The sequence below is a fragment of the Apteryx mantelli genome, chromosome 21 (assembly GCF_036417845.1).
Source record: "Apteryx mantelli isolate bAptMan1 chromosome 21, bAptMan1.hap1, whole genome shotgun sequence".
In the NCBI taxonomy this organism is placed as follows: domain Eukaryota; kingdom Metazoa; phylum Chordata; class Aves; order Apterygiformes; family Apterygidae; genus Apteryx; species Apteryx mantelli.
In genome coordinates, this window is record NC_089998.1 from 11,237,655 (window position 1) to 11,264,436 (window position 26,782).

The 26,782-nt window shown below is 45.2% G+C and overlaps 1 protein-coding gene across 8 annotated transcripts in view; it reads right to left on the reverse strand.

Annotated features, from left to right (window-relative positions):
* Nucleotides 1-26,782, reverse strand: part of EHMT1 (euchromatic histone lysine methyltransferase 1) — a 133,558-nt gene that overhangs the window by 30,662 nt on the left and 76,114 nt on the right. For 4 of the 8 annotated variants that reach the window (XM_067308865.1, XM_067308860.1, XM_067308863.1 and 1 more), the window contains 11 exons: nt 25,412-25,968; nt 22,754-22,795; nt 15,188-15,365; nt 13,499-13,635; nt 12,415-12,603; nt 11,660-11,740; nt 9,414-9,534; nt 7,394-7,522; nt 5,138-5,283; nt 2,216-2,359; nt 409-635 (listed from right to left, as the gene is read on the reverse strand). In XM_067308865.1, the coding sequence (XP_067164966.1) occupies nt 409-635; nt 2,216-2,359; nt 5,138-5,283; nt 7,394-7,522; nt 9,414-9,534; nt 11,660-11,740; nt 12,415-12,603; nt 13,499-13,635; nt 15,188-15,365; nt 22,754-22,795; nt 25,412-25,968 (1,951 nt within the window). The remainder of the gene's footprint in view (nt 1-408; nt 636-2,215; nt 2,360-5,137; nt 5,284-7,393; nt 7,523-9,413; nt 9,535-11,659; nt 11,741-12,414; nt 12,604-13,498; nt 13,636-15,187; nt 15,366-22,753; nt 22,796-25,411; nt 25,969-26,782) is intronic. The other 4 variants (XM_067308861.1, XM_067308862.1, XM_067308866.1 and 1 more) reach the window with 4 other exon arrangements.

Consider the following 26,782-nt stretch of genomic DNA (forward strand, 5'->3'; position numbering starts at 1 on the left):
TGTGTTTTGATTCTCTCTTTATACCCGTCCCAATTGCTTTGAGTCACATGCCATGCTAGGTACCACATACCTTTCCCTACCTTTTTACAAGACCTGGCAATGTCAAGCCATTCCACTATTACTCCATTCCTAACAACAGGAGGCAGGAATTGTATTAACTTCCACACCTTCCTATCTTCACACCTCAATAACCCACCTCAGCCCCGCTATCCCAGCTCTCCCTGCATGGCTGTGTTCCTCTCAGACATAGTGAGTAACAAAGAACAGGCTTGCAGATTATGGCAACCGAGTTTGGCCGGTCAGAGCAGGACAAGAAAACACTTTGCTGTGTCAGGAGGGGCACAAGGGTTCAAACGCAAAGCAAAGCCCAGGGCAAGGCTTGAGGTTGCCACGTGCTCCCAAGCTCACCTCCCCGTCGTGGTGTCAGCCCTTCCCTCCACAGCTGCTGGTTTCTGCTGCTCATAGGTCAGTGACACTGTCGAAGTTGTGTCCGCTTTTGCTATTGTTACCTCCTTCGCCTTCGAGGCCTCTTCCCCGCAGTGTGGGCAGTAGCTCATGTCGTTGACCTGGGAGGCACAGTTCTTGTGGAAACGGTGGGAGATGCTGCTCTCAGGCTGACACTCCATGAAAGTGCCCTAGAAAAATCACAGAGAAGAAATTCACACCTTGGTGACTACATGCCTTCCCGCTTCTACGTGCTTCATCCGCAGATTTCTTAAATACTTCATTCCTCAGCACTCTCGTCCCTTCCTCTTCCAATACAGTAAGCCAACACTGCCGCTACCTTAGAAGAGAATAAAACCAAGGTACTGGGACAAAACTCATTTAGCTAGGGACCGCAAAGCAAGTTTTAATTGCACTCGGGAAACAGAACCAAGAAGTCCCAATTCCCAGCTCTTTCCTCTAACACTTGAAGGTCTTGCTTACATTTCTGGATGTGCCAGTGTACTGTAAGGACTCCCCCAAAACTGCAAAGGAAAACTTTTATCTGTGTGCTGAGCCAGCATTAAAACTACCTAACAAAGCTGTACTCAAACCGTTCAAGGGAACCACGCTAATATAATTATACCAGATGTTAAACCAACATAACCAAAAGCATGCAGCTTCTACGCTTGGACCAGCCCTAAGGATCTGTACGCTGCTTAACCCCAATAAGGTGGCCAACTGCTCCTTCAATGGACTTGAGCAACATTTCTTAAAATTATCTTCCCTTTCCAGCAAAGTCCTCTGAATCAAACTGAAGGTACCCTAGAATTCATTACTCTATGACCTTAGTGTTACCTAAAGCTTTCCTGTGCTTTGTGTTATTAGTGACGGACAGCACAGACTCAAACACTCCTAGCCTCACCTTTATGAACTATGACACGTCATTTAGAGATGTAAGAGCATTTAAGGAAAGGTTAGTTAACTCTTTTCTCCTGAATTCACAGTCCTCCAAAGAAATCTAATTACCTCTATTTCAGCTTTGCAAAATACCTTTAAGGGTTTTGAGGATTTTATCTTTTAAATGATCTTTGACTCAGCATGAAAACTAATGATGGCTCCATTTATTACAATAATGCTTGAGACTACTGTAGCATCTTTCCTTGAGTTATCTTAAAAAGCACTTCACTAACACCAGACAATTAAGCTTCCCAATCACCCTATGAGGCAGAGAACTGGTGTTTTGTCAGCTTTACCAACAGGGAAATTAGGACACTGATGACTTAAAGGACTGGACCAAAGCTATTAAAAGCCTCGGTGGCAGAGGTAGAAGAAGAAGCGGCGGGAGATCTGAAACACTGTCTTGTTCCAACACCGTCGCCTAGGTTCCCCATCTAAACCCTCGTGAGCGGGCCACGGGACAGAACCACCTTGCGTACACGGACTGATTTACAAAGCAGGCTAACGTAACTTTTGATGTGATTGACCTGTGCAGAGGAAGAAAAACAAAAAACCCTCACTCCAAAGAAATTCCTAAGGCAAGACGTCCACTGTGGGAAATCACAATGAAAACCAGGCAGTAACATCTCTTGGGGTCTCCAGGCAGTTAAAGGTAACAACTTCAGCTACCCTCACACACATTCCTCTTGAACAAAACACCGTCTGACTTGCTGTGGAAAGAGGTGGAGCTTTGCCAGGAAGTCAGTAAACCCCTTCAGGTACATCTCCACCTTTGACTCTTTCAACTACTGTGACAGGCACCCCCTTCCCTAGATTGAGAGCACGGACTTACTGCAGTGCAAAAGTATCCACAGCCAGGGCAACACTGGTGTTTCACCATCCTCCCTCTATGGTCCTCACACAGCACCAAAAGCTGGACTTTGTTAGACGGGCGCATCAGTTCATACTTAACCACACTGTTTGTGCATCGGCCCAGCTGGAACAGGAGAAATTAAAGGAAATGAAATTACTGGAGACCAAAACACTCTCTGTGCTTGTGCGGAGGAAGATTTTGCACACTGCCTTGATGAGCCCTGGCTTTTTCACAGTAATTCAGATGTGTGCCAGATAGCATTAGCAGTGCAGCAGGAAGCTGTGAAAGCCGCTCTCACAGGAAGAAATGCATCATTTACTAACTAACATGCATGTGGCCCAGAGTCGTTTGTTCCTTGCAAGAAAAATCGTAACTGGAAACACGCAACAGTCAAGCAGCCACAGACTGGGCAGTCCCATGGGCCTGACTCACCCAGCATACGCTCTTATTTCGCCAGGAAGAGCGGGTGTCAGTGACCAAGAGAACAAGACCATATGCACTAAATCTTGTTACTGTTCAAAAGTATAAGTCACAGGAAGATAAAGGGGAAAATAACAGCTCTTCGTTGCCAGCTAAGTTTTCGTCTGTGCTGGTTCCAGCACTGGCCCCTGCCCAGACCACAGGGACAAACAGCCAGGCTTTCACCAGAGCCCAACTAAAGTCACATTTTGAGTACGTTTTCCAAAGGATTTCACCAAAGGATGTACAACTTTGGGCTTAAAACACTGTCTTCTCTTGCGCCACCTTATTCTACTAATGACAGTAGGCTCTATAATTGGGGTCCACTTTTCCCCACTGGTGATGCGCGCTCTGCTGCATCAGAACCATCAGTGCTTCCTTCCACTGCCCCCATTCATACCTCTATAATACCTTCACACCCTAGTTGCCACCTGCTAGCATGACGCAACGCTGCTCAGGTTCTCTAAGTTCCTCTTTATAATACTTTGCTTCTCCCAGATGCTTTAACAAAGGACATTTTAGAGAACTAGAAATTTAAACATGAAAGGCTGTTACAAGGAAACGTCCCTACAAAAATCTGTGCAGGTTTATTGTGCACTGCAACCGTGATCCAAGAGTCAGTAACAAACACAGGGCCGACTCCTCACTAGCAGACTGCGACTGTCCCTCTCTGTCCAGCTGAGCTTCTACCTGCTGCTTGGTCTCAACGTAACTAGACTCTCTCCCTAATTTTTTTTTTTTTTTTTAAACTCCACTTGTCCTACAGAACCAACACCACTGCAGAGAAGAGAACAGATTTTAACCCAGCTTCCTGATTCACCCGTATTGTGGCTCTGATCCAAGTTACCCAAATTCCAGCTGCAAGGTCTACCTGTCGCTGTGACACCTTGGCTAGAGTGATCCCTGTTAATGCAGACCCCAGAGTGCGCAGGAGTGGCAGAAAAGAGGACAATTCCATTTCCTTTACTTACGAACTGAGCAAATTCTGAACTGAACGCGTGAGAAGGTGCACTGTCTGTGTGAAGAAGTCCTCCCTGTGTTATTATGTTACACTTTATATTATTTGTCAGAAACTTTAAAAAGTATGAAATGATTAATTGCTATTTTACAACCATTAGAGTACAGCAGGGCGCTCATAACTATTTATAACATTATCCAAGGACATGACAGTCTGGAGAACCTACTATTCATACATATAATATCCTTATAACATCTATGAGTCACTTAATACCCCTCTATGAAAAAGAATCTAACAGAGCATGGCCTTTGCTATTCCTCTCTCTAATTTATCTGGGGAAAGAACTATCAACCATATACAAGAGAAACCCTTTCATATAATTTTGTTTATTTTGAAACCCTGGTGAATGGGACACTAGTCCCTCTCTCTCCAAGTCTCCAGGATGTTCTATCTTTAGTAAATCAATATTGCTTGCCATGCTTTGGAAATTCCTTTCTCTATAGGATACCAGCACATACTAAAAGAAATAGAGCCGGGCTCTAAATTTCATTACTTTCCTCCCTGCCTCCCACCATCCACCCACCCTTCTCCTGGGATCCTACAGAAGAACTAGGAAGACTCTGACTCCTTGTCCTACTACCAGCAAGTATCAGAGTGGTACAGTGCGACTGTGGCTCAGCTGAAGCTTAAAAGAAACACGAGTGCATTCCAGTAAAAGGAAGATCAAAAGAGTTTGCTTCTGTCCTGAAGTCTTACTTTCCGAACTCTAGGAGGGAGTCACTTCTGCCACTTACTTCCACACTTCTGGAACCAGTAAAGCCCAATCAGCCCAGCTGTAATCGACTGAAAGTCATCAAGTGCAAGCGTTTTCAGTCAGCCAGACCTGGAGGCTGTGCAGGGTTTCCAGGACATAGGAAGCTTTGTAACAGAAGCCTCTTCGGGGGAGGAGGAAAGAGGAAGGCTGGGAGATACTGAGCTGGCGGACAGCATGCCAAGTTCCAGAAGCTCAAGAGCTGGCTACGGAAAGGTTTGCATCAGCTCCTTTGTAGTCAAGGGAAACCAGCTCCAAGCTTGCTCTGATTGGATTTTCTCACTTTGATGCATGCTAATGTATTTTAGTCCACTTGGCCTGAAGTATGTCTGCTACACCAACTTGATCCAGCCACACAGGCCAGGACAAGCAGAAGAGATCCACCCAATGCCTCTCCAACTAGCACTGCAGACAAGCACTACCTCCTCACTTTAGAGTGGCTTTAATTTGATTGTGTGACACATGCAGAGTGCTGGAGCCTCCAGCTGCAGGAGTGAGGTGCTTGTCTTGCCATTCACATACATCAAGGGATTCCCAATCTTGCAGGCTCACAGAGCTTTTGCATGACCTGACACGTTCCCAGCACAACACCTTGCTGGGCAGCTGCACAGCTTTGCTTATTTCTTTCTCCACAGGAGAAAAGTCTGCAAGAAGCTGAAAGACAGGCTCCTACCTCATTATCCACACTCTCCGTTGCCATACACTGGTTGTTGGCTAGCGTGGTAATCTCTCTGCTTTTGGGGGTTTCCATTCGACAGCTACAGAGGGGCACTTCCTGGAGACCATCAACTTCCATTGCTTCAGGGCCATTGGAAAGACCTAGAGCACAAAAGAACAGCAAATCAACTCTGAAGTTCTCTTCCAGGAGAAAGGATACAGTCTGTCAACACCACCTGTGGCATCTTCCCGTTCTATGTTCTCAAATGCTTTAAAAGCATTATCTAAACTATGTAAAAAGTTCTCTTGCTTACACTGGATGGAGTTTGCAAAAGCATTATGTGCTTTGCTAAGTTCAGCCACACTACAGATCTCAGCATGGAATTCGAGAACACAGTTAAGAACAGTTTATCTTGAGAAAACCCCAACAAAGAAAAGCAATGATGAAGTACAAGATCATCAGTCTGACTTTCCTCCCCACCCATCCCACAACACTGAGCTCTGGTACCAGGAAATTTGTAGGAAACCACTTGGAGTTTGAAATCTGAATAGTTATTGCAGTGATAAATAGAGAAGATCAGGAAAGCACAAACTTCTATTTGCAGAGGCTTATTACACAGATGGAGAAAAAAAAAATTCCTGGGACTATTTGGTCTCAGCCAACAAAGAAATATTTTTTTTGGAAAGAGAACAAACCAGGGCAAGAGAGAAGCAAGATGTTCAGATGTTCTTGCTTTCTCCTCATCTCTTTCCCTGTCACTCTCAATTTTTAACATTTACAAACCTTTTTAAAGGTTGATAAAGGCTTTTAAGGGGGCTCGAAGCCTGACTTGGGGGCACAGAGTGAACGTTCTTGCAGGCCCTCTGGATTCAACTCAATTTCTAGGTTACCCACGATTACGAAACCCTGGCATGACAGAGGGATTGCTTTTAATCCCACACTCCTATTTTAATCCCATATAGCTGTAACATTTCTTGCAATACTTTAATTACCCAAAGCAAACCCCCAAACATTTGCCTTTGGATTGGCTCACCATGGAGCGTCCCAAGCTTTTTCTGCCCCTGCCTACTATGCAATTGAGTCCCAGCGAGAAGGAAGCGTGTTGCTATTTTTGAAGCTTTTGAAAGGGGAGTTATTTTGCAGCTAAGTTTCGAAGACTCACTCCATTCCTGAGGGAGATTCCTCTTTAGCCACCCTGGCAAAGGCAGCGTTCCCCACCACCACCCCCGGACATCTGCCCATAGATATGATTACCCACCAAGTACAATCCCTCTTCATCGTGTAAGGAGTTTCCTTTAGCCAACAAGTTGCAAGACCAACCCCAGAGAAGGGATGGGATATTTCAAGACACACAAAGCGGAGGGAAGGTCCTTGCAGTTTTCATGTAAAATCCTGTCAAGTTCTTAAACATGTAAGAGCTTTTTCTAGGATCACAAATCACAAAGCTCTTTCCTCGCCTTCCAAGCTGTCACTTTCATAATCTTTTTGACATCCAGAGGCTCTGGTGAAAGCATCCATCGTCCATCCTGACCCTCCCTCGGTGGTGAACACTCCCACCGTTTCTTTGATGCACCTCTATGAAAAGAGCCAGACAACCTTTGAAAGTGAAAGAATGATGGGGGACAAACTGACAGGATTTGGTTCAGTGACAAAGCACTGGAGCTGGGACAAATTCAGCACTGGGAACAGCAGCCTGCTCGTCACAGGGGTGTCCCCAGAGCCGGTGGCCAGACAGGCCTATGGCCACACTCCCTTCACTTTCCTCCCCCAAGGAGGCAGCATTTGTTCCTCCTCTCTAAGTACCGATCGGCGTCAACCACCCCACCACGTCTTATAACGAGCACGGCACATTCTCAGGGCTGAACAAGACAACCCTCAGGGCACCAGCTTGCATGGGTAAGGTAATGATTCAGGGGGACGCTAAACAAGTGTTGTCCAAGAAGGGGAGGGGAGAACGGGACAGACAGACCAGAGAGAGAGAGCTTGCATCCATCATCAGGAGCGTTTTTAAGTCAAATATTGACTCAGCTCCACGGCTCCCACCCGAACTGGGCTCCCTTCTTTGAGCCCCACCATGCAGGCCACCAGGCCCAAGGACAACAAAGCACCCGCGCTTCCGCTCTGTGTGATCAGCTGCCTCTTCGGCGAGGCACTGCTTCAAAATTCTGGCATTAATAGCCACCAGGGGGCATCAACTCAATGCAGAGGATAAGGCCAGGGAAACAAAGAACCAAAATGGTACATGGCCATATTTAGAAAGCTGACACTCACCTTCCGACTGTGAAGATAGAATTCCCTTCACTCGGAGATCCAAGGAATCAAGAGACACCTCCATGTACTCCATACTGTTCTCCTGGACAGATCCCTCTCTGCCTCCCAATGATTTATAGGCTTCAGCACCTAAATTAAAATATACGTATATTTACGTAGCCAAAAAAAAAAAAAAGTGTGCATGTGTATAAAGGCCACATTCAACCAAGCAGGCTGTATGCAGGCTCCTCAGAGAGACTATGAGTACAGATGCACATAGAATTATGAAAATGCAACATCTGGGCATATATGGCACAATTGATCTCTTATCTCTTATTTCCTTTCCTGTCTGATCAGAGAGATTTTCCACTTCCACTTAGGTAGGTAACAAAAAAAAATAAATGAGACAAATAAGTTCTGCCTCTGAAAGGCACATCTGCCTGCTGCCGTACTGCATCAGCAGCAGAAGCTTAAATGGCACGAGGAAGGGATGAAACCAGGCTCACCCAGGCTCAGCGCATTCTCCCGTCTCCAACCTGCTGCAAAGGGCTCTAGGTACACTCAGGCCAGGCAGAGCGAACTGGCTAATAATGTACATTGTGAAGAGGACGAGACAGGTGACATTCAGCTTAATGGGAGGAGAAAACATAAAAGCCAAGTTCTGGCTCTACGTGAACAAAGCTGCTGCTGGAAAGAGATTGCATGGGGGATCCCTCGGAGCCTTCTTGGGAATTGTGAATCTCTTCACATTTGCCTGGCTTCCCTTTCTCTCCCGGTCTGCTTCTCCCACTCAGGCTTGGCCAAGAGACTTGTGTTAGCCTGAGAGATCAGCTGCCACCTTTATTTAAGGGGCTGAAAAAGAGCCTGCATCTGAAACAAAGTATTAGCTATTTGCTCTGAAAGGGTTCAGTGGCCCCCACCTCTTCCTAAGAAAGGGTCTATGAGTAACTGAGGCAAGTTAGATGACTGACAAAACCCCAGAAAGAGCCCAGCAGCTGAAACGTGGTCCTTTAGCTCAGAAGCAGCTGATCTGCAGATCTGCTGATAAAAACAGCCTATTTCAAAGAATTAGCAAACACAGAAAAACTTCTTGATGGCAATGGATAAGTGTGAAATGTTAATAATGAAGTTAAAGGCATGGCTTCACTTCCACAGACTACCAACTATTTTACCATCTTGTTACTTTTCCTACAGACGAAGAATCAGATCCACTTTCCCCTCCCAGCTTTTCCCACCCCACAGCTTTCAGAGGTCAAAAGGCACTGCAACTTCTTTATAGAGTGCTATGTCTTTTAGATCAAAGAAGAACGACCACCTGAACCATGTCCACAACATGAGATGGCAAGAGGTAGCTAATTACAAATTCTGTGGTGCTTTCAGAATAAACAGACAACTGCACCTTCCGTTCACCTGGACACACATCCACACAAAGCAATCACAAATCACTCCAGGGTGGTTTCTTCACTCTCCCTCTCCATCTAACCAATCTCCCTTAGCTCATAATTTATATGAGTCCATCAGGTCTTTTTTGGATCTTCCGAAACAAAGGTTTACTCCATCTCTTACCAGGGATCTGGTACAACCTCTGGTTGAGTGAGGGATGAGAGAACAACTCTAGAAATATGTTATTTGGAAGATACTTGCAATGAGCAGGAGTTAGGCTGACCCTAGTGCTTTCTACCCAAAACACAACAAATCTTGAGTGAAAACAGGAACAGGAGGTTGTTTCCATACTTGCCCCATTACCTCAGAAAAAACAAATGGTTCTTTTGGACATGGGTTCATGAACAAAGGATATCTCTAGGGCATGCCAACAAGAGAAGGATAAAGCCACCTCATATTTACTCTGCTGTAAAAATATGTGTATGAGCAGTTACTGGAGCAGGGAAGATGCAGGTTCAGCCCCTGGTTTACTATACAGCTTATCCTTACAAAGGAAGAAAGAGCTCTGAAGACAGTCACTGCCTTATGGGCCTCAGGTTCTCATCCCCACCTGGAAGGCTAATTTCTGGGTAGTTAAAGAACAAACACAATTAGTTACCTAGCATACCGGCTTGTTTCTTTTTATTCCTCCGTCTCCTCTTGCGGGTGGGTTTCAGCCATGGGCTATCCGTCTTTCCTTTCCTTTTCAGCAGCTTCTTCTTGACACTGGACTCAGAACTCTGAATAACCAGAGAGGCCATTTGCACGTTAGGCATATTGGTATCAGCGGCCCAGCAGTCCTTCGCACCCATGCTAAAGACCCTTTACACGGCTCGAGTTGTGTGAAAAGGCCTTAGGGACTGGGGGTTTGAAATCAAGTGGTGCTAAGATGTCTTTATAGCTCCGAAAAGGAAACATGAGTACGCACGTGGGTGTATTTCCTGTCATTTAAATAGTGCATGCTTCACTTTCTCTTCCACGTAGGCTCTTATACCACACTCATCACAGTAGTATCTGAGCACCTTCACTCAGCAATGTAAGTATGCAGTCACAGGCACACTTTTAGCTTCTCCACAGATAATCCTTTTTTTCCCCCCACCCCAAACATCAACATTGCTCCACAGTTAGGCTACAGAATGCCAAATAGATATGTCTGGTACCTGAAGAGGTAGCGTATGGCATTGGCACAGACCCTGGGGAATTTCATTCCGTGGTATCAGACCAGCCCCCTCCCTAAGCAAGGCACAAGGTATCAGGTCAACACAACCAAATCATACAGTAACAGCCTTTTCAGTCACATGTATGAAACTAAACAGGGTTTGGGGTTTTTGGTTGTTTTTTTAATGCAGAACATACAGATGTCTGAGGTGGGTTTTCCCAGATAACATCATAACGGGGAATCAAGACTGCCTTCCAGGGCTGGGGTGCCTGAAAGTTCAAATCATAACATTCATGTTCAAATTGAAACTGATAGTTCATTAAAGGCTATCCAACTCCCAGCAAAGTCTATGAAAAAGCTCCTGCTACTTTCAACAGAGGCTGCATCAAGCCCTACCTTCATGGCCTACCTTGGCAGGAAACCGATGCTGCACCATGCCCTGTTATCACAGTGACTGCAGTCAGGCAAAGGTGGTGCTGAGCCCTGGTTCTCCGAGGTAGCTCTAAGGCCGTGTCTATACTGCCCTTGTTAACCGTGCCTGCATGTGGGCTCGATTGTGCCTCACCACGTGGCTTAAACCAATTGCATCACGCTGCTTGTGGGGGAGAGGTTTGCATTTGAGCCAGTCCCTGCCTGGGGAGATGACTGACTCACTTCAGCTATGAACAGAGTAAAAACCACGTCTAGGATGTGTAGATACGACTTGGGAGTTTGGACTTGACTGTAAGATCAACCTTCAGTTTGAGCTAACAACAGACTTTCCTCAACTACCCAGCAAAAGATGCAGGTTACAACACCTGCTGGTTTGTCTTCTCTGGCTCTTGTAGTGTCAGAGAATACGGACCAAGACTCTCTAGAGCTTCAATGATCGATTTGTTAAATTCACTTCTACCTTCAGCTCAAAACATCAAGAAAATGAAGCCAAGAATTTTCTCAAGGTGACTGGAGAATTGGGGTGCCTTAAATGCTGGCTCCTCAACTTGAGATGCTGTGGAAAGGGAGCAAAATTTAAAGTAAAGGGGAGGGTGGGAGGACACAGACAATTAATAAACAGCAATTTCAAAAAAAAAAAAAAAAAAATCAGGTTCCCCTCACCTGCTGTAGCTTGGTCATCTAAAAAATAGAAAGTAAAAATCACCAGCAGCTGGTGAAAGTCTTGCCCTAACACTAAAGAGACAAGTTTCTTGGGAGAGTGCCTGTCTTTTTCTTTGTGGCATTTGTAAGTCTCCCTCCTGATGAGGGCTGCTGGCTCCTCTGGTACTGTGAGGTGGCATGTCAGATCAATGTGAATTTAGGCAGAGGGCTGGGCCAATGGATTTGGGAACAACTCCACCTGGACTCTGAAAAGACATACTGAGCTTCAGGTTGTTAAAAAAACATCGCTGGCTTGTACCACTTGCCAAGTCTGCCTCCAAAGAATTTAAGCACCCTTAAATATTTCCACTAACGTTCAAATGATTAAAAGCAGTCAACACCTTGTTGAAAACAACAAAAGCCCATTAATTAGCATCAGAAAGCAATTAATTGTATCACAGGTCAGGGTTAAGCACCTTGTGGAAAACAATACTCTATGTGTGGGTGGTTTCGGAGAGCGAATTTTGTCAAAGAGACATGAAACTACAGTGCGTCTCTCTCTCTTTCTGCCAAAGAGGAAAATATTATTAACAGGACAAAGGCCGAAAGATGCATTTAGCAGTCAGGCTTACCAAGTCAGACTCATCTCCATCTTCCTCCTCCTCCCCAGATTCTCCAGACTCTTGTTCCTCTTCAGACTCGCCATCATCAATCTGCAGCCACCATTTGCCCAAGAACAGAGTCAGTCAGGTCAGGTTTCTCAAACAAGAGCATCCTCGCAGCCCTGCTCCAGTTCTGGTCATCCCATTGCAACACCCACCACAGCATCCAGCCCCAACCTGTGCCTACACTAACAGAAGTTCCTTTCCAGAAGAAGAACTCTAAGGCCTTTAATGCCCATATAATGATACATCCATGAGGAAGGTACAGGGAAAAATTTCCATCCCAGAAACAAGCTTTCCAACTGAGTCTTAACTTCTGTGATTATCCAGAAACAGTCTCATGCCTGCACCATGCATGACGGTGCTGCTTCATGATTTGGGAAGATTCATTTTTAAAGCAATTTTTTGTGTTTTACCAGCCTGCAATAGGCAAGATTAGGAAGATGTCTCTTACTGGTTCAGTGAACCCCATAACTGAATGTGGTGGGAGTCCTGCACCAGGACACTGAACCATGGAGTTTTGTGTAGCAGTGTTGAACCTGGGGGGCAGCGGGGAGCAGAAATTGGTCATCAAAAGGCCTCACTTCCACTGCAGTGCTTTCTGCCATCTCACAGGCTAAAATGTCCTAGAAGTTTCTTCAACTCATGCCCCTTTCTTTCCTATCCCACATACATAAAAGTGTCTCATCCCACTGCTTCAAGTCCTGCACAGGGCATGCGAATACCTTTCTGGCATTGTCTGCATCAGACGCACTGTCTTTAGAGGTCCTGTTATCATCTGCAGGAAATGCAGCTGGCTGTTCTGCTCCATGATCATCCTCCTCTTCCAACTCATCAGAGTCTTCCTCTTCAGAGTCTACATCTATGCTTTCCCCATTCACATGAGGGCTGGCATCACCTAGGTCCTTTTCACTCTGAAAGTCAACCAAGCACATGAGCCACAAACACAACATCAATTCATAGCGCAGAGCAACTGAAGCTAACCCAGACCACCTCTCTGCATGTTTGGATCCTTAAAGCTGACAGAGAAAGCTGGCTATGTCTCCCTCCAGAGCTCTCAAATGCTGCCAGCAAACCTGGTCAGAGAGCCTGCCATGTGTCACCACATGCTGTCAATGTGGGGAATGAAGAGCCAAGCGGAGTCATTCTAGACTCGTGTGGCTGTAGAAGGCATCATGGGGAGGGCTGCTGGTCATGAGTTCAGGCAAACCAGCGCAGCCTAATTTAAGCATGAAAGGGCAGCTCCGCTGTGCAATACCAAGCTTGCAAGTAAGGCTTCTAGGAATGGAAAGGGAAGTTAAAACCAAGAGGGATTTTCAGTCCACTCCATGAAGGCCCAGTGCTGTTTTTGCTGAATTCAAAGGCCAAAATACTGGGGCCTGGACTGCAGCAGAAGCAGAATTTGATCAGGCAGGAATCCCAATCTAAGCTTTTTAAAGTAATCGGTTGTCTTGCCTTACAGCCTCAAGCAGGAACACTAGACAGTTACCTTGAGGACTTCGAAACAAAAAGGTTACCACACGGGTACTCCCGAAAACTCCCCAGCTTCACAGGACTCACGGGACAGAAGGTAAACATTCACTGGAAAACACTTAAGAGCTGGTATCTGAACAGCCACCCTCAGAGCCCTCCAGTGAGGCTCTTAAGGGCAGGATGCCGTCGCCAGAGAGAAGATGTAGACTCAGAACGGAAAATGCCGACAGCAACAAGACAGCATGTTCCTAAATCTACACAGGGAGCTGGCGTGCCAGTAGAAAGGACGTGTATGGAGACAACAAACATGTCCAGCAGGCTCAGCGCACCCCTCACCTTGGCACCCGCAGAGGAATGAGTTATGCTCTTAAACATCTCAATCATTGTTCTCTGTTTTAACACTTTGGTCTTTTTCTTGGGAACCAGGCTATAGGTTCCCATTCTTCGTTTTTTCTTCCGAGATACTGCAGCAGCTGGAAAAGAGAAGCAAATAAACCCAAAGTGGATTCAGGAATGAAAAGAAGAAGGGATAGAAAGCAGAGGCTTGTACTGTGGGAAACCACACTTGAGGGCAGGAACTAATGCTGAACAGACAGAGAAAAAGGCTTCCCACTCAAACTAGTTATTTACAAGTCAACCAAAAGATGACAGACACATGCATGTGAACACACAAGAGCTTTTTGCCACTGCTGCAAACTCACCCAAATTCTGAGTATCCTCTCCATGTTCCTTCTGGCCCCTACATCACCATACATAATATCAAAATCCTTAAATTAGACTGTGTTTGGCAGTCTAGCTGATGCCGTAGGAGGCTGAATAGAATCCAACTTGCTCAAACAGATACTGCAAGACTAGTAATACGGGCTTGCAATGAAGGTGATCATACAATAACTGAATAACACATAGGGAAAAGCCACCTTAAAGAGGTGTTTGCCATTTAACCTCACTTCACACCACCTACAAAAGTTGCAGTTTGATTCCTTTCAGTACTTTGATCAGGTCTTAATTTGGTACATCTCCCTCCTGCCTTCTAATCAAATCAGTCATCACACCTCACAGCCTGATGTTGTCTTTGGAGAACACACATCAGAAGTATACTTAGTGTCAGCTCTTTTAAGAACAGCATACAGCAGGGAACAGCTAACTTCAGCATCAGCAATATCACTTTGCAGCTGTAAAGTCTCTATTCCTTGAAAACATTTCTTCCTTTCTCACTGTAATGAAATTTCATCAAAAAAATCTATGAAGAGTCTTCTCCTAAAAGAATTCTGCAAACCCAATTAATTTTATTTACACAGCTGTAGCTCATGGTAAGCAGTTGTCCTACTGACATACAAAGTCCCTCATAATTGATAGGAACATCTTCAGAATATCATATATGCAGATGGGATAAAAATGGCCCCTCCAACAAACAGTTTTAGTAGAGGAGCAAATTGTTATCCTGGGTCTGGCTGGTGTCCGACAAAGCACGGTTCCCTCCCCACACTGCTAAGGGAAGGCACCTGCAGGCAGAAGCACAAGACACCAGACTTCACCTAATCTACACTCAGGCTTTTTACACAAAACTGCTCCTGGCTTCGGTCCCATCCCATCACAAAACCTGTACCCCACAGAAACAACGTGTTCCTGTAAGGACTGAATGGTAAGTCCTCCTTACAGAGACAGGAAGCTGATGGACTTCATCTGGAGGCTACTTTAATAGAGGACTGCAAGGATATACCCTGTGCTACCCAAAGCACACAAGCTCCAAGGAAGCCAAGAGGACAAGTATCTTGTTGCAGTGAAATGGCCAGCTGCAGAGAAGTGGCTAAATGAATTGGCACCTCTCAAAAGAGGTCTACATCAGCAGTTCTACTGATGTTAGCAGGAAAGAAAATCTAAAAGGAGATTCAGTGGGGGGGAAAAAAAAAAGTACGAACAGAGGGTGTTTCAGTCCTTGTTAGCCTGTCTCATCCCACATTCACTCACTCGCACACACATTTTGCCAGTGGGTGCTGCTAGGGATTTTAACTCTGTCCTTTTTACCCGTCTGCGACTTTGTGGTGGCCACATAGCTCTGGTTCTGAGGTAGTGACTGGTGAAGGCCCGGGAGAGAGGGCAACGGCAATGGCTTCCCAAACTCCAAGACATTTTTGTTGCCTTCCTCCTTGGATTCTTTTTGATCTCTGCTGTCTCTCCCTTCTTTGGGGTCTTTACTTGCATGCTGGAAAACAAAAGGAAGTTAAACTGAGCCTTGGCATCCAAAAAACAAGAAAATAAATTTAATTCCTTTCTCTCTCAAGCATAATCACCTGTATTTGAAGATAGGAACACACATTCAAAGCAAAAGCACACAGCCCCTCCTCTAGCACATAATGTTACTTTGCCTAAAGACTGCAAAACTCTCCCAGCCTGCTGCTCCTTCACTTGTTGAAGACTGTTCCCTTTGAAGGTGAAAGACTACATCGCAGAGACAGAGATGGCAGATCCAAAGCAACTGCAGATAATGAAAAGTATCAGACACTATTTACACAGGCATTTGATTGGCTCTGGAGAAGATGAATGAAAGCAACAAGTACACCTATTCCCTGAAATGTATCCAGAGCGTTGGCTATCACGTCAGAGCATGCACAAGGAACACGTTGCAGAGACGTTTCAGAAGAGTGGGCAACAACAGGAAAGGACCCCTCTCTTTTCGGACAGCATTTAGCGCAACGAATTCTTACAAAAGGCTTGGGTCTCCCACCTGCTAGCTTAATGAGCAATAAAGCATGGTGGAAGAAGGTATCTTCGTGGGTGGAAGAGGTATTTGCCTGACATTGCAGGTTCACCTACAGTGCCGCCTCTGCCATAGCAAAGACCTGTCCAAGCTTACTTTTAGTTAGCTAGCTCAAGCACTGCCAGCCTAGCCGTTGCAGCACAAAATGCAGTGCATATTACAAAACCCCAGTGAAAAGCTGATGAGACTCAAGAGAATTTTGTACTCGCTACCCTACTCCCTATTGCTGGAGAAAGGCTTCCAGACCCCAACTCAGCTTGGGCACGATGCAGTTGGAGCTTGTACTCAAAACAAAGTCTCATCTAGCACCTTCAGTTGTGAAACCAGGACTCCTGCTGCTGCGTTTCCTATAGTGCTACACCTTTTGCAGCAGTCAGGCTAACAGCCCAGAGCGGGGGTAAATGCTGCCATTCCGATCTGACAATATTTTACACTGGCTTCGTTCTCCTGTCCTTAACATCATCCTTAATTAATGACCTAGTCACATCCACACCCCTCCATGCATCTGTCCACTCAACTGTCAAGTAGGAGGCAGGTTTTGGAAGAGATGCTCCAGAAAATCAAGAGCACAGTTAGCAGATTACAAGCTCTGTGGTGGCAATGTTTTAGTGCTGCTCCACTCGCAGGAAAATAGTTCTTCTTATGGGACTCCTGGAGCAACAGCTGAAACACCAAAACAGAAAGAGGAATCCAGGCAAAAGAAAGAAAGAAAGGAAAAAAAGAAAGAAAACAAAAAACCAAAGCCACGAGCAATAAAGACACTTTTTAAAATCTAGGTTCAGACAGGTACCCTTAGACACTGCTTTCGAGTAATGTGACCTTGTGAACAAACGGGGAAGTGACTGCTTCTTCTCATTACAACTCTGCCATGTGAACACTGCTGGCAGAAAGTGAGGAACTGGTCACAGACAGAAAAGCTATAATGATAATCAAAATTGACCTGCATAAAGAGGCCATCAAATTTCCAATGATTCCTGCATCAAGCCCAAAACTTCTGGCTGAATTACATCTTTTCTTAAAAGGCATCTAGTCTTGAATTAACAATTTTAAAGATGACAAATCCACCATATCCTTTGATATGTTGTTCCAATGGTTAATTGCTCTGTCAAATAGTTAAACGCATCACGCCTTTTCCCCTAAATTAAAAAGCTCTGTATCATCAGAAACTCTCCCTCCAAGTGGATACTTCTAGACTGTGATCAAGTAGCTATTTTTTTTTGAACTTTCTCTTCAATAAATTTAATAGAATGAGCACATTAGGCATCTATAGGATGATTTTCTGCACATCAGATCACGCCTGAGATCGCTCCCGGTTCTCCTACCCCTTAAAAAAAACATACGTCAGAGTACTGGGCACAGTATTCTAATAATAGCCTCAACAATACTATTTATACCTCTAAAAAGTCCCTGGTTTATAGATCCAAAGGTTAATGTTAACTCTTGGAATTAGAATTATTCTGAGAATTCCCAAGTCCCCTGGAACATCATCTGCTTTCTATATTTTACTTAAAATTAGAGAAAAAGATTTGAGAAAGACAGATCTCCTGCAGAGCTGCCTGCAACTATACAAGTGTATGTAAGGCCTCTGCTCTCTGCCCTTAGATGCAGGTTCTTGCAACTGGCCTCTGATAAAATGTGCTATTATTCATACACATTAAGAATTCACATCCAGACCATGGGAGACTGTCTGGAAGAACATAAAGAATCAAATTTTAAAAGAAAAAGTGGTATGTTATTAGCTTGGGGTTTTTCCTCTGCCCCTGTAATTACAACACGGAAATAAAAGAAACTTCTTCAATAGGGCTGCATGACAACTGTTAAATGCGACTTTCTCATGGCAATTCCAATAAAACAGTTTTTAAATCAAATTAAGTCTCGTGAGATCTGAATTATTACTTGGAGGCATATACAGCAAAACTGAAGAGCAAGATTTTAACAACAGAGGTGACTGGATCTCTCAGGAAGCCTCATGGCACAGGAAGCTTAGGGCAGCATTAAAAAAAAACAAAAAATCCTAAATCAAAGGATTGGACTAAAAAACAATTAGCGATCTGAAAGTATGAACAATTTCCTCACCACCTTTCTTCATTCTTAGCCAGATAAAAGAGACAGTGTTACCAGTCTGCTGTTATTGAAGTTTACCCCTCCAGTAAGAATATTAAGTGTATTTAGCAGATTGCACGTTATTCTTCTCCTGCTTCCAATGTCTCTGAATTGTCAGTACCTCAACCCAGCCTGTAGATACAGTCCGCAGTGGTCTCTCAGAGCAAGCTCTTAGGTTCTCCTCTGTCTGCTCCAAACTGAAACACTTCCAGAAAAGAGGCTTTCCTAGTCTAGCACACCAGCCTTCTAAGAAATTTCTTCTTCCTTAAATCCCACCAAGTTGCCCCAGGGCTGGTTCAAGCCTAGCTGGGCCCTTCCTTGCAGAAACACGTGTGGGACGTCCCCTCAGGAAGGGCTGTCCTCTTCTCTTCCACAGCGCTTTGCTTCTCAGTGCCGGTGCGAGGCCACGCGAGCAGGTGACGCCGCAGAAGTCACTGCCTCAGACTCTGAAAAACGTTTCTCACCCTTCCGGTTTCAAGCTTATTTTAGCACGAAGCTCACAGATCTGCCTGCAAGCCCCCAGCACGAGCAGAGGCCATTCCAAAACGCTGTGGCCCTGCTTAGCTACAGCAGGCTCACTGCTAGGCAAAAGCTGGTCCAAGGGAAGCCCTCGAACGACGAAGGTTTCTACTGCAGGACCCAGGCCTGGCTTGGGGGGAGCCAGCTCTAAGCCACCTCCATCTCCATGGGCTGCTCGGTCACCGGCACGGCTCAGCACACTTAACACTCCTGGCAGGTGCTGCAAGTTTTTCCACGTTCGTGAGGCCTTTTCTGGAGGTTGCACGGATCCATAAGGCAAAATATCAAGCAGATACCTCTAAAACTGCTTGGCAGCCCAGGATCAATCCGAGCAAACTCCTGCTTCTTGGCTTATGGCCTCTCTTACCTTTTCCCAGCCTGGCAGAGGATGCGAGAACTACACACGCTGGTGCTGGAGAAGGACAAACAAAGGGGTTTTCAAATAACAGGCATTTCAATAAACCCAGCAGAGCTGATGGCTAGTCGGCATCTACTCATCCAATTTGCTATGACAAATCCTAACACGTTACTGCTTTGTCTCCTGAAGATCCAGATTCCTCCTCTTCATGTGGCAGGCGACTCTCTGCCAAGGATGGAAAACACCAGACTGGCAATGCTGGAGGCTGCACTAGAAGTGACCATGCTGGAAAAGGGCAGTATGGCTTTCCACGAACTGTTGGACATGGACCGATCTGTTAAGAATACTAACTAGGGTACACTCAAAGTTACATGCTTTTTTAACTAAGCAGACTCCTACACTCAGAAATTGGATGAAGATCATCTTGTTTCACTTAAACCAACAAACATTCAGGGAGCAGAGACTCTCTGTCTACACCTGCACCTCTAACACCTACATAGGCTCCACTGAAAATGGCAAAATCAGAGGTGAGAAGCACTATTACTGACCGTAAATAAACTCCATTGCTGTATGTTATCCTTGTGCAAAACAGTTGTGTTTTCGGGGGGGGGGTTGTTTTGTTTTTTTAAAGCATAATTGAGAAAGCTAAGCATGATTCTGTTCTAATCTAACCATCGCAGTTCTAGAGATGTATGGTTAGGACACCTCTGTGCAAAGGCAACTCAAGGCCACAGTTTGAGCTCCTTGTGGTCCCCATGTTGCCCTAAACACCACACTAATTCAGACCACTGGAGGCCAAGAGAGAAATAAAAACAATATGGAAAGAAAATGCGTTGCTAAAATCTGTCTTTCTCGCCACTTCTCATGTGGTATCGGCTAATCCTATGTAAAAGGCTGTAAATTCACTATTGCACGTTGGGCGCTGCAAGGAAGAGTCAAGAAGCTGAAGACAGCTATTCCAGTGCTCAGAGTATTATTTCCAGAGATGCTTGTGTCTGGACACAGCAAAAATGGGGCCACACGTACGTTCAACACCACTGTCAGAGGAGTAGTCAAGAAAGCTGCTTAGGTTGGGACAAGAACACATTGTTTTATGTGTTTATAAGAATCAAACTCAAGAACCTTCTATGTTTCAATGAGATCAACCATGTTTCTGTTATTGGCACAGAAGTCCCCTACAGCAGTAGGGAGAAGCTACTAAAAATGGCAAAGAATATCCTGCATGGTTTTTTTCCAGAAGCAAAAATGAAGAACAAACAAACCTTACTAATTGAACTGCGTGTCGGTTTGACAGACCGCACAGAGCATTCTTCCCATCGCCCAGCAATTAAGAGGTCTTTTGTTACCAAAGCAAGCAAGCGAGCAACGATGAAAGGAAAACTAGACAGGAACTATATCCATGGGTCGGTGCAAACGCACTGGCAAGCTTCCTGTACACAGTGTTTCAGAGTAGGGCAGCTTTGAAGAGCGTACCAGAAGGACTGCCATTCACTCTCAACATCTGACACCAGCTTAGAAAGATGAGCTGTCTCATTTCTCTTAAAGATTTTCATCTCCAGCACTGTACGAGGCAGTTTTGTTTTTTTAAAAACAAAGCCAACTAGCCAGAGGACTAAACTAACTGCCGCTGCCACCAGGCAACAAGGCAGCTGTCACGGAGCAACCCTCTGCTCTTCATCCATCAGTTGGGGGGATGCGGCGGGGGAACGAGATTTGTACCAACGTGCTGCCTTTGAACATTACAAAGAAGCAGCTCCCAAGGGTTTCTGCCTCTAACAACTGGTGAATGATATTTAAGCAAGAAATACTGATGCACTATAAAAAATTTATCACAAGCAGATAACAATACCTACAAGCGCTGTAGTACTGCTACGTTCTGTTTCCTCCACAGTTGCTACAGAATTAGAGTTTTCACTACCAAATTTCACACCAGCTGCAGAGGGATCCTGACCGCAGCATAAATGCTACCTTGGAACAACAACAAAAAAAAAAACCCTAATCTTAAATCAGACAAGCCACATGACTAATCTATTAATGACCTTTTACCTGAAGATAACACCCACTGCACATTAAAAGCGTGATTCTATCCCAATTTGACTATAATTGCACTGATTTGTGCATGGTCACGTACCTGCATAAAGTTATACTGCTTTAGGCTGCCACACATACTACGCTAAGTGTAAATGTTCATAAACCAAGCTAACAAAACTGCATTTAATGGGTTTAGGAACTAATGCTATTAAGAAGTATGCGCTCTGGTGGACCGGAAGAGACCCCATCCCTTGCCACCATCCCCTCCTAGACCAGGGCAGCTTGAAGGGAAGGAAGCGTTCACACTTCAGTCGAAATGAGACACAGTAGCTCAAACCAGTTTCAGTAATAAAGCTTCTGAGAGAAAGAGGTCTGCTGGGGATTTGGGCCTGGGAAGGTTAGTTTTGAAGGGCAGTGATGAGCAGCTGTGACAGCAATCTTCAACCAGCACAGCTGGAGCCAGCAGCAAATGCATGTGACAGCATGAGTATAAGCATGGAATGAAAGGTACTGCACAACATAAATTCACTTTCTTCATAACTCTCCAGGAACTTCACTATATAAGAAGTCCTACACTAACAGTAGCCTAAAACTTCTTCATTCTTGAAGGAGATTCTCCACATTTAGCTGTGCCCAAGCTCACACAGGTGGACTTCAAACATCCAGTCTGTACACCCACACATGAATACCCCTCCGGAGAGAGGGCCTGGAATTTGTGCATCTTCTGTGTCCAGACAAGCTGACAGCAGCATTTCAGATCCGATGGAGAGCTCCACCTCACTATGTCCTTTACTCTTCTTATACTTTTTTATCTTGAGGAGACAATATCCCCATCAAGATCCCAATTAGGACTTGCCCTTTGTTTTCTGCATATTAGAGAGTCTGAGGCAGCTGAGCAATCCCAGACACTCGCTAGCTGCCAACCGCTACCCGTCTGTCCCAGAGGGGTGAACCAGAGAAGTCCTTAGGTATCTGGGGAGTCCTGCAGAGCACCCACAGGCCACGCTAGCCCAACGCCCAAACAACACTAGGCACCGACATAGAAAATAATACTGTACAGCAATACCAGCACCTGTGTGCACCTGGAGGGAAAGCAGCTTACTGGTCCTGGGATCAGACATTTAGCAGCAGTGCAGCTCAAAGGTACATTCATGAACATTTCTCAGGGCAGAAGCATCAGCATAAGCCACCTCTGCTCCCAGCTCCTCCTTCCTGCCCAGGCTTTGTGCCCCCCCCCGTTTGTAGTGGCACCTGCATTTGGGGTTCACACTGTGAAACAGACTGAGACTAATTTCACTGATTTTGCATAATTTTTTTCTGACAGTTCAGTTCCCTGGCCTGGTTCCTCTGCACAGCATAAAAAAATACAGCCCAAGGCATGCACCTCCATCTATGGCCTCATGGTTACCAAGTAATGCGCAGGAGCGTAACTTGGGTTTCCCAATCCAGCCATTTGCCCCTCCCATTTCAAGAGATAACTATGGGATGGTTCCACTATCCTTTATCCCTTCCAGACATGTCACAACATAGTTATGCTCAGGAGGCAAGAGCTGGAGTTTCTGAGCAGGAGAGGCATTCTCAAAGCCCAGGACACACAAGCACTTGCCTTTCAGTCTGTTGTCTCGCCTTGGAAACTTTTGTGTTCTTAATGAGGTTGTAAACGGATTAAGAAGGAAAGAAAGTAGTGCTTCCAAAGGTGCAGGGTTTGTGTTACTGCATTGACTAATCAAAAGGGGAGCAAAAATGACACTGTCAAAAACTCTTCTGAGGTCTCTGCTTAAAAACAACCTTTAAATGGGACAACATCAATTAAAATTGTCACCTGTTTCAGAATCAGCTTCGATCCCAATTCAGGAAGCAACTCCTAAACAGAGAAAAAGCTGGTTAAATATATGAGAAAATTATCTTCTTCCTTTCAAAGACCAATCCACACATACAGGAAAAGGCCACCAAGGTCCCCTGACAGCTATAAGATTGGAGAAAACAATTTTTTGGTCCCAAGTGGGTTTCTGCAGGAACCATAAAGGAAATAATCTTTAGAGTTTTGCAGGCAACAAAACACTGTTTTCCCCTCCTTCGCTCAGGCAGCACAGGTTTGCAAGAAGAGTCTACCAAGAAAACACCAATGCTCTAAAGATTAACAATGAAAACTACTGCCTCCTGTAACGTCAACTTCTGGGTGGTTTCCACAGTTTGTTTCCTGGAATACATCATCTGCTACCACGTAGTTTTTGAAGGGGAAAAGGTGTGAATGTGGAGGCTGGTGCATGAAAAGTTTCTGCAATGCTGTGTTGATGAGCCTCTTATAAGTAGCTCAACAAAGAAACACACAGGACACAGAAAAACGACAACTTGCAGGACTTTGCTACTCAAAAGAAAACAGTATGTAAATTCTGAAGACAATGGGGGCAATTCGGTAGCAATTATCAGGAAGGCTGAACAAAACAGATGTTTTATTGTCTGTAGAAATGAGATCAAATCTTGAAGACCACAGGTTCACATTCAGCTAGAGGGACTTGTGCAGAGAATGCTACAACAGCCTCTTCTTACCACTGGTTCTGTGAATTTTGTTTCTCTCCCAATTTTAACCCCACGGGAAATGGACAGAGCTGCTGAGGACAGGCTATGCAATTTGTAGAACGGCTGAACAACTGCAGGCTTTGGTTTTTGCAGTTGTTGCTACTGCGTGAGCAAATGATGATAAACAGCACAATCACAGTAACCTGTGTAACTCAGCAAGGGCAACATTCAAATGTTGCACGCGGCTTTCTAGAGATGAACCTTAAACCCCAAAAGGTTGATTAAAAAAAAAAAATTCTTTTGATGCATCATAAAATATGAACGAGAAGAAACACATTGGGCAAGACGTTCTCTCCCAACGTGGCACTCGTCTCTTAAAAGGGAATTGCCTCTTTCAGTTCCCCAGCCCCAAGGGATCTCTCCCCGGCAAATTCACAGGGGTCTGAGGGTTTGCCCTGCCTAATCTAAGCGTACAACAAGAGGCTGCTGAAGGAAAGCTGCAAGGCAGTTTTGCTTGCAAAACCGTGTTTCGGTAAGCAAAAACCTTAAGTGAGATTTTCATTGGGCTGCATCTGGGCTTCCCCGGTTTCTAGCCAAAAAACACAGCAGGGGCACGCGCACGAGAGAGAATTCAAATGCAATTCGGGGAAGACAGAGGGGAAATTAGCGGTTTGGGGGAATGGTTGTGAAATCGTGGCAGGCGTGGTTTCTGCCCCACTACTGAGGCCATGTGCCCAGGAGGTTCGCAGTCTTCATGTGCTCTTTGGACTCCCACCTGCTTCCGGAGCCACAGGTGGTGCCGGCAGCCAAGGGCACCTTTCCCCCATCTGTGTCTGGCTAGGTGCCAAATACCTTTTTTTTTTTTTCCTTCCCCTGCTCCAAACCACAGTGATTCACAGCTTTGAGAGCTTTATACCGTATTATTCCTGTGCTGCAACACATGGGTGACATGGGAGGATAACTTTGCATTTGCCTGTAGATAAAGTGGTGGTAGCTAACAGTGATCCATTACCCAACCTTCACCAATTTATTTCTGGGTGTGGCTCACATTGCCAAGGGTGGCTCACAACTCTCTCCTTGACCTAGGTACGAGATACCCAAAGGCCTGTCTCTCTCCATCGTTAAACAAAGCATGATGGAATGATCTAGCTCATCATATCTAAAGAGGAAGTGTCACAGGGCTCAAGATCAAGTGCTCATAGCGGAGCTCTGTCTATTCCAATATCTACACCCCAACATTTTGCAAAAGAACCAAACTTTGCCAGTGTTTCAGATATAAAAGAAGGCCCATTTCTGTTCAACCTCCTGTAGCTTGGTCACACCAGATCACCTCAAATCCCATTTTGCCTCTCCAAAAAAGCAGATCTCCATGTTTTTATTAAGTGATGGTAAATCCACCCTCAAGGACTCTGGAGGGAAGATTTCTAAACAAGCTGCATCAGTAAAGGCAACATATAGAGCAGGACCAAACATCATCTGGTTTGCTATTTTAATGATATGGCAAAGTAATCAAGTTATCTAACATATCAGCTTCTTGACAGCTTCCAAGCCTAGGAGAAGCCTCAAGTTAACACGCTATGCTTAATTTCCTTTGGGTCAAACTGATAAGAAATCTAATTTGTTTCACGAGCAGCTCTGGATTTCAGCAGACGGCTGATGAGCAACACAGTCGAGAGAGAGAGGCCATTCAGTGCATCTCATAGATCCGTTGGAGAAGGTAATTGATCAACTGTATATTCAGAAACACACTGGGGAAGGGAGCTGATGGTGGCCACGTGACTCTATTTTAACACCTCTGCCTCCGTGCAGGAAGGAGAAGGGGGTGGGGGGAAATCAATCCACTCAGTGGACACCTCCAAATTATACTTGTTCACATGCAGCAAGGTATCCCTGTCACACACAAAGAAAGCCAAGACCGATCACAGCAGCAGCAGCATTGACTGCTGGGCATATACGTTACCAGGCTAGGGGTGGGTTTAGGCATTGTCTTCCGTGCTCTGTGGACCTTGACTTCAGCATTAGCAGCGGTGGCTTTTTTAGCATCCATGTCCTTACTGCCCTCCCCGAGCTTGGTTGGCATCGTGGCTTGCATCTGAGAAAAGGTGCCCACAGTTCTCCCTTTGCTTGCTCCTCCTGGAAGGGTTTTTGCAGCATGGCCGGTGAGAGAAGCAAAGGTGCTGGTAGTCCTTAGAGGTTGCTCCTGTGCCATCTGCTTGGTTAGAATATATCCATTGCTCCCTGTTACAGAAGTCTGTGTGAAGTCATTAGCTTTCATATGGTTTTGCTTCCCAGTCTCACCATCTCGTTCAGAAATGCCATTTTCTGCTATCCTATTTAATTTAGTACTAGAGTCCTGCTGGCTCACTTTCGTATTGTCCTGAGTGTTTTTAGCTGGGTTTGGGTGGCTACCAGCTTCGCTGTGCTCACAGGAACCATTGGTTTCACCATCTACTGCCATTTTTGGTTCCCCTGCTTGCTTTTCTGTAGCACTTTCATCTGCAGCCATGGCATTAAATCCTGGAGAAAGAGGGAGGATAAGGAGGAAGAGGGGAGAAAGAAAGAGTCACAAGTGTTATCAAAACTCCATAAAGAAGGTACAGCTACTCACGGTGGCTATCAAAGGGCAAGTAACAACCCCAGCAAATTGCCTGCTACATATATCCAATTAGACTGCCTATTTACCTACCTGATTGGTTTGGGCTGGATCCTCAGATGGTGAAAATTGGGGTAGTCAGTTGAAACCAGTACACTCATTCTGACTTATCTCAGCTGCAGATGTGGCCATTTATTCCCAGCTATGGATTTTTCAAGGTAAATATTTTTTTTAGCTTTTCCAGTAACTGCATTTACTGGAACATATGTCAAAACCTCACCTGTCAAAGAAAATTCTGCCCATCTTGCATTCGAGTCTGTGGCAAAGTTGTTTACAGGGCCAGATTTACACAAGAAAAGCTTGCTGGTAAAGCTGTACCGGTAAGCCTCTGTGGGATAGACATAGCCCAGTGGTTAAATATCTACATCAGGGCTTTGCTGTTACATGAAGCATCACAAGGAGCAACTCCCTGACAGACGTAGCCCTCCTGGCAATATTGTCCAGCAAAGACCAGTTTAACACCCTTTTGCCAGGACTAAGCAGCCCAGGATCAGGACTCCCGGTGACGTTTCAGAGGCAATAGCCAGAGGAAACACAGGGCCAAAGCACTTTAAATGCAGTTCTAGACAAAAACAATTATGTGATTCAAATGCAGACTGAACTAAAAGCTCACTCACAGAAAAAACAAAGGGATGGGGCCATGTGAAAAGATTTTTTTCTCCCTTCCCCAAATACTCC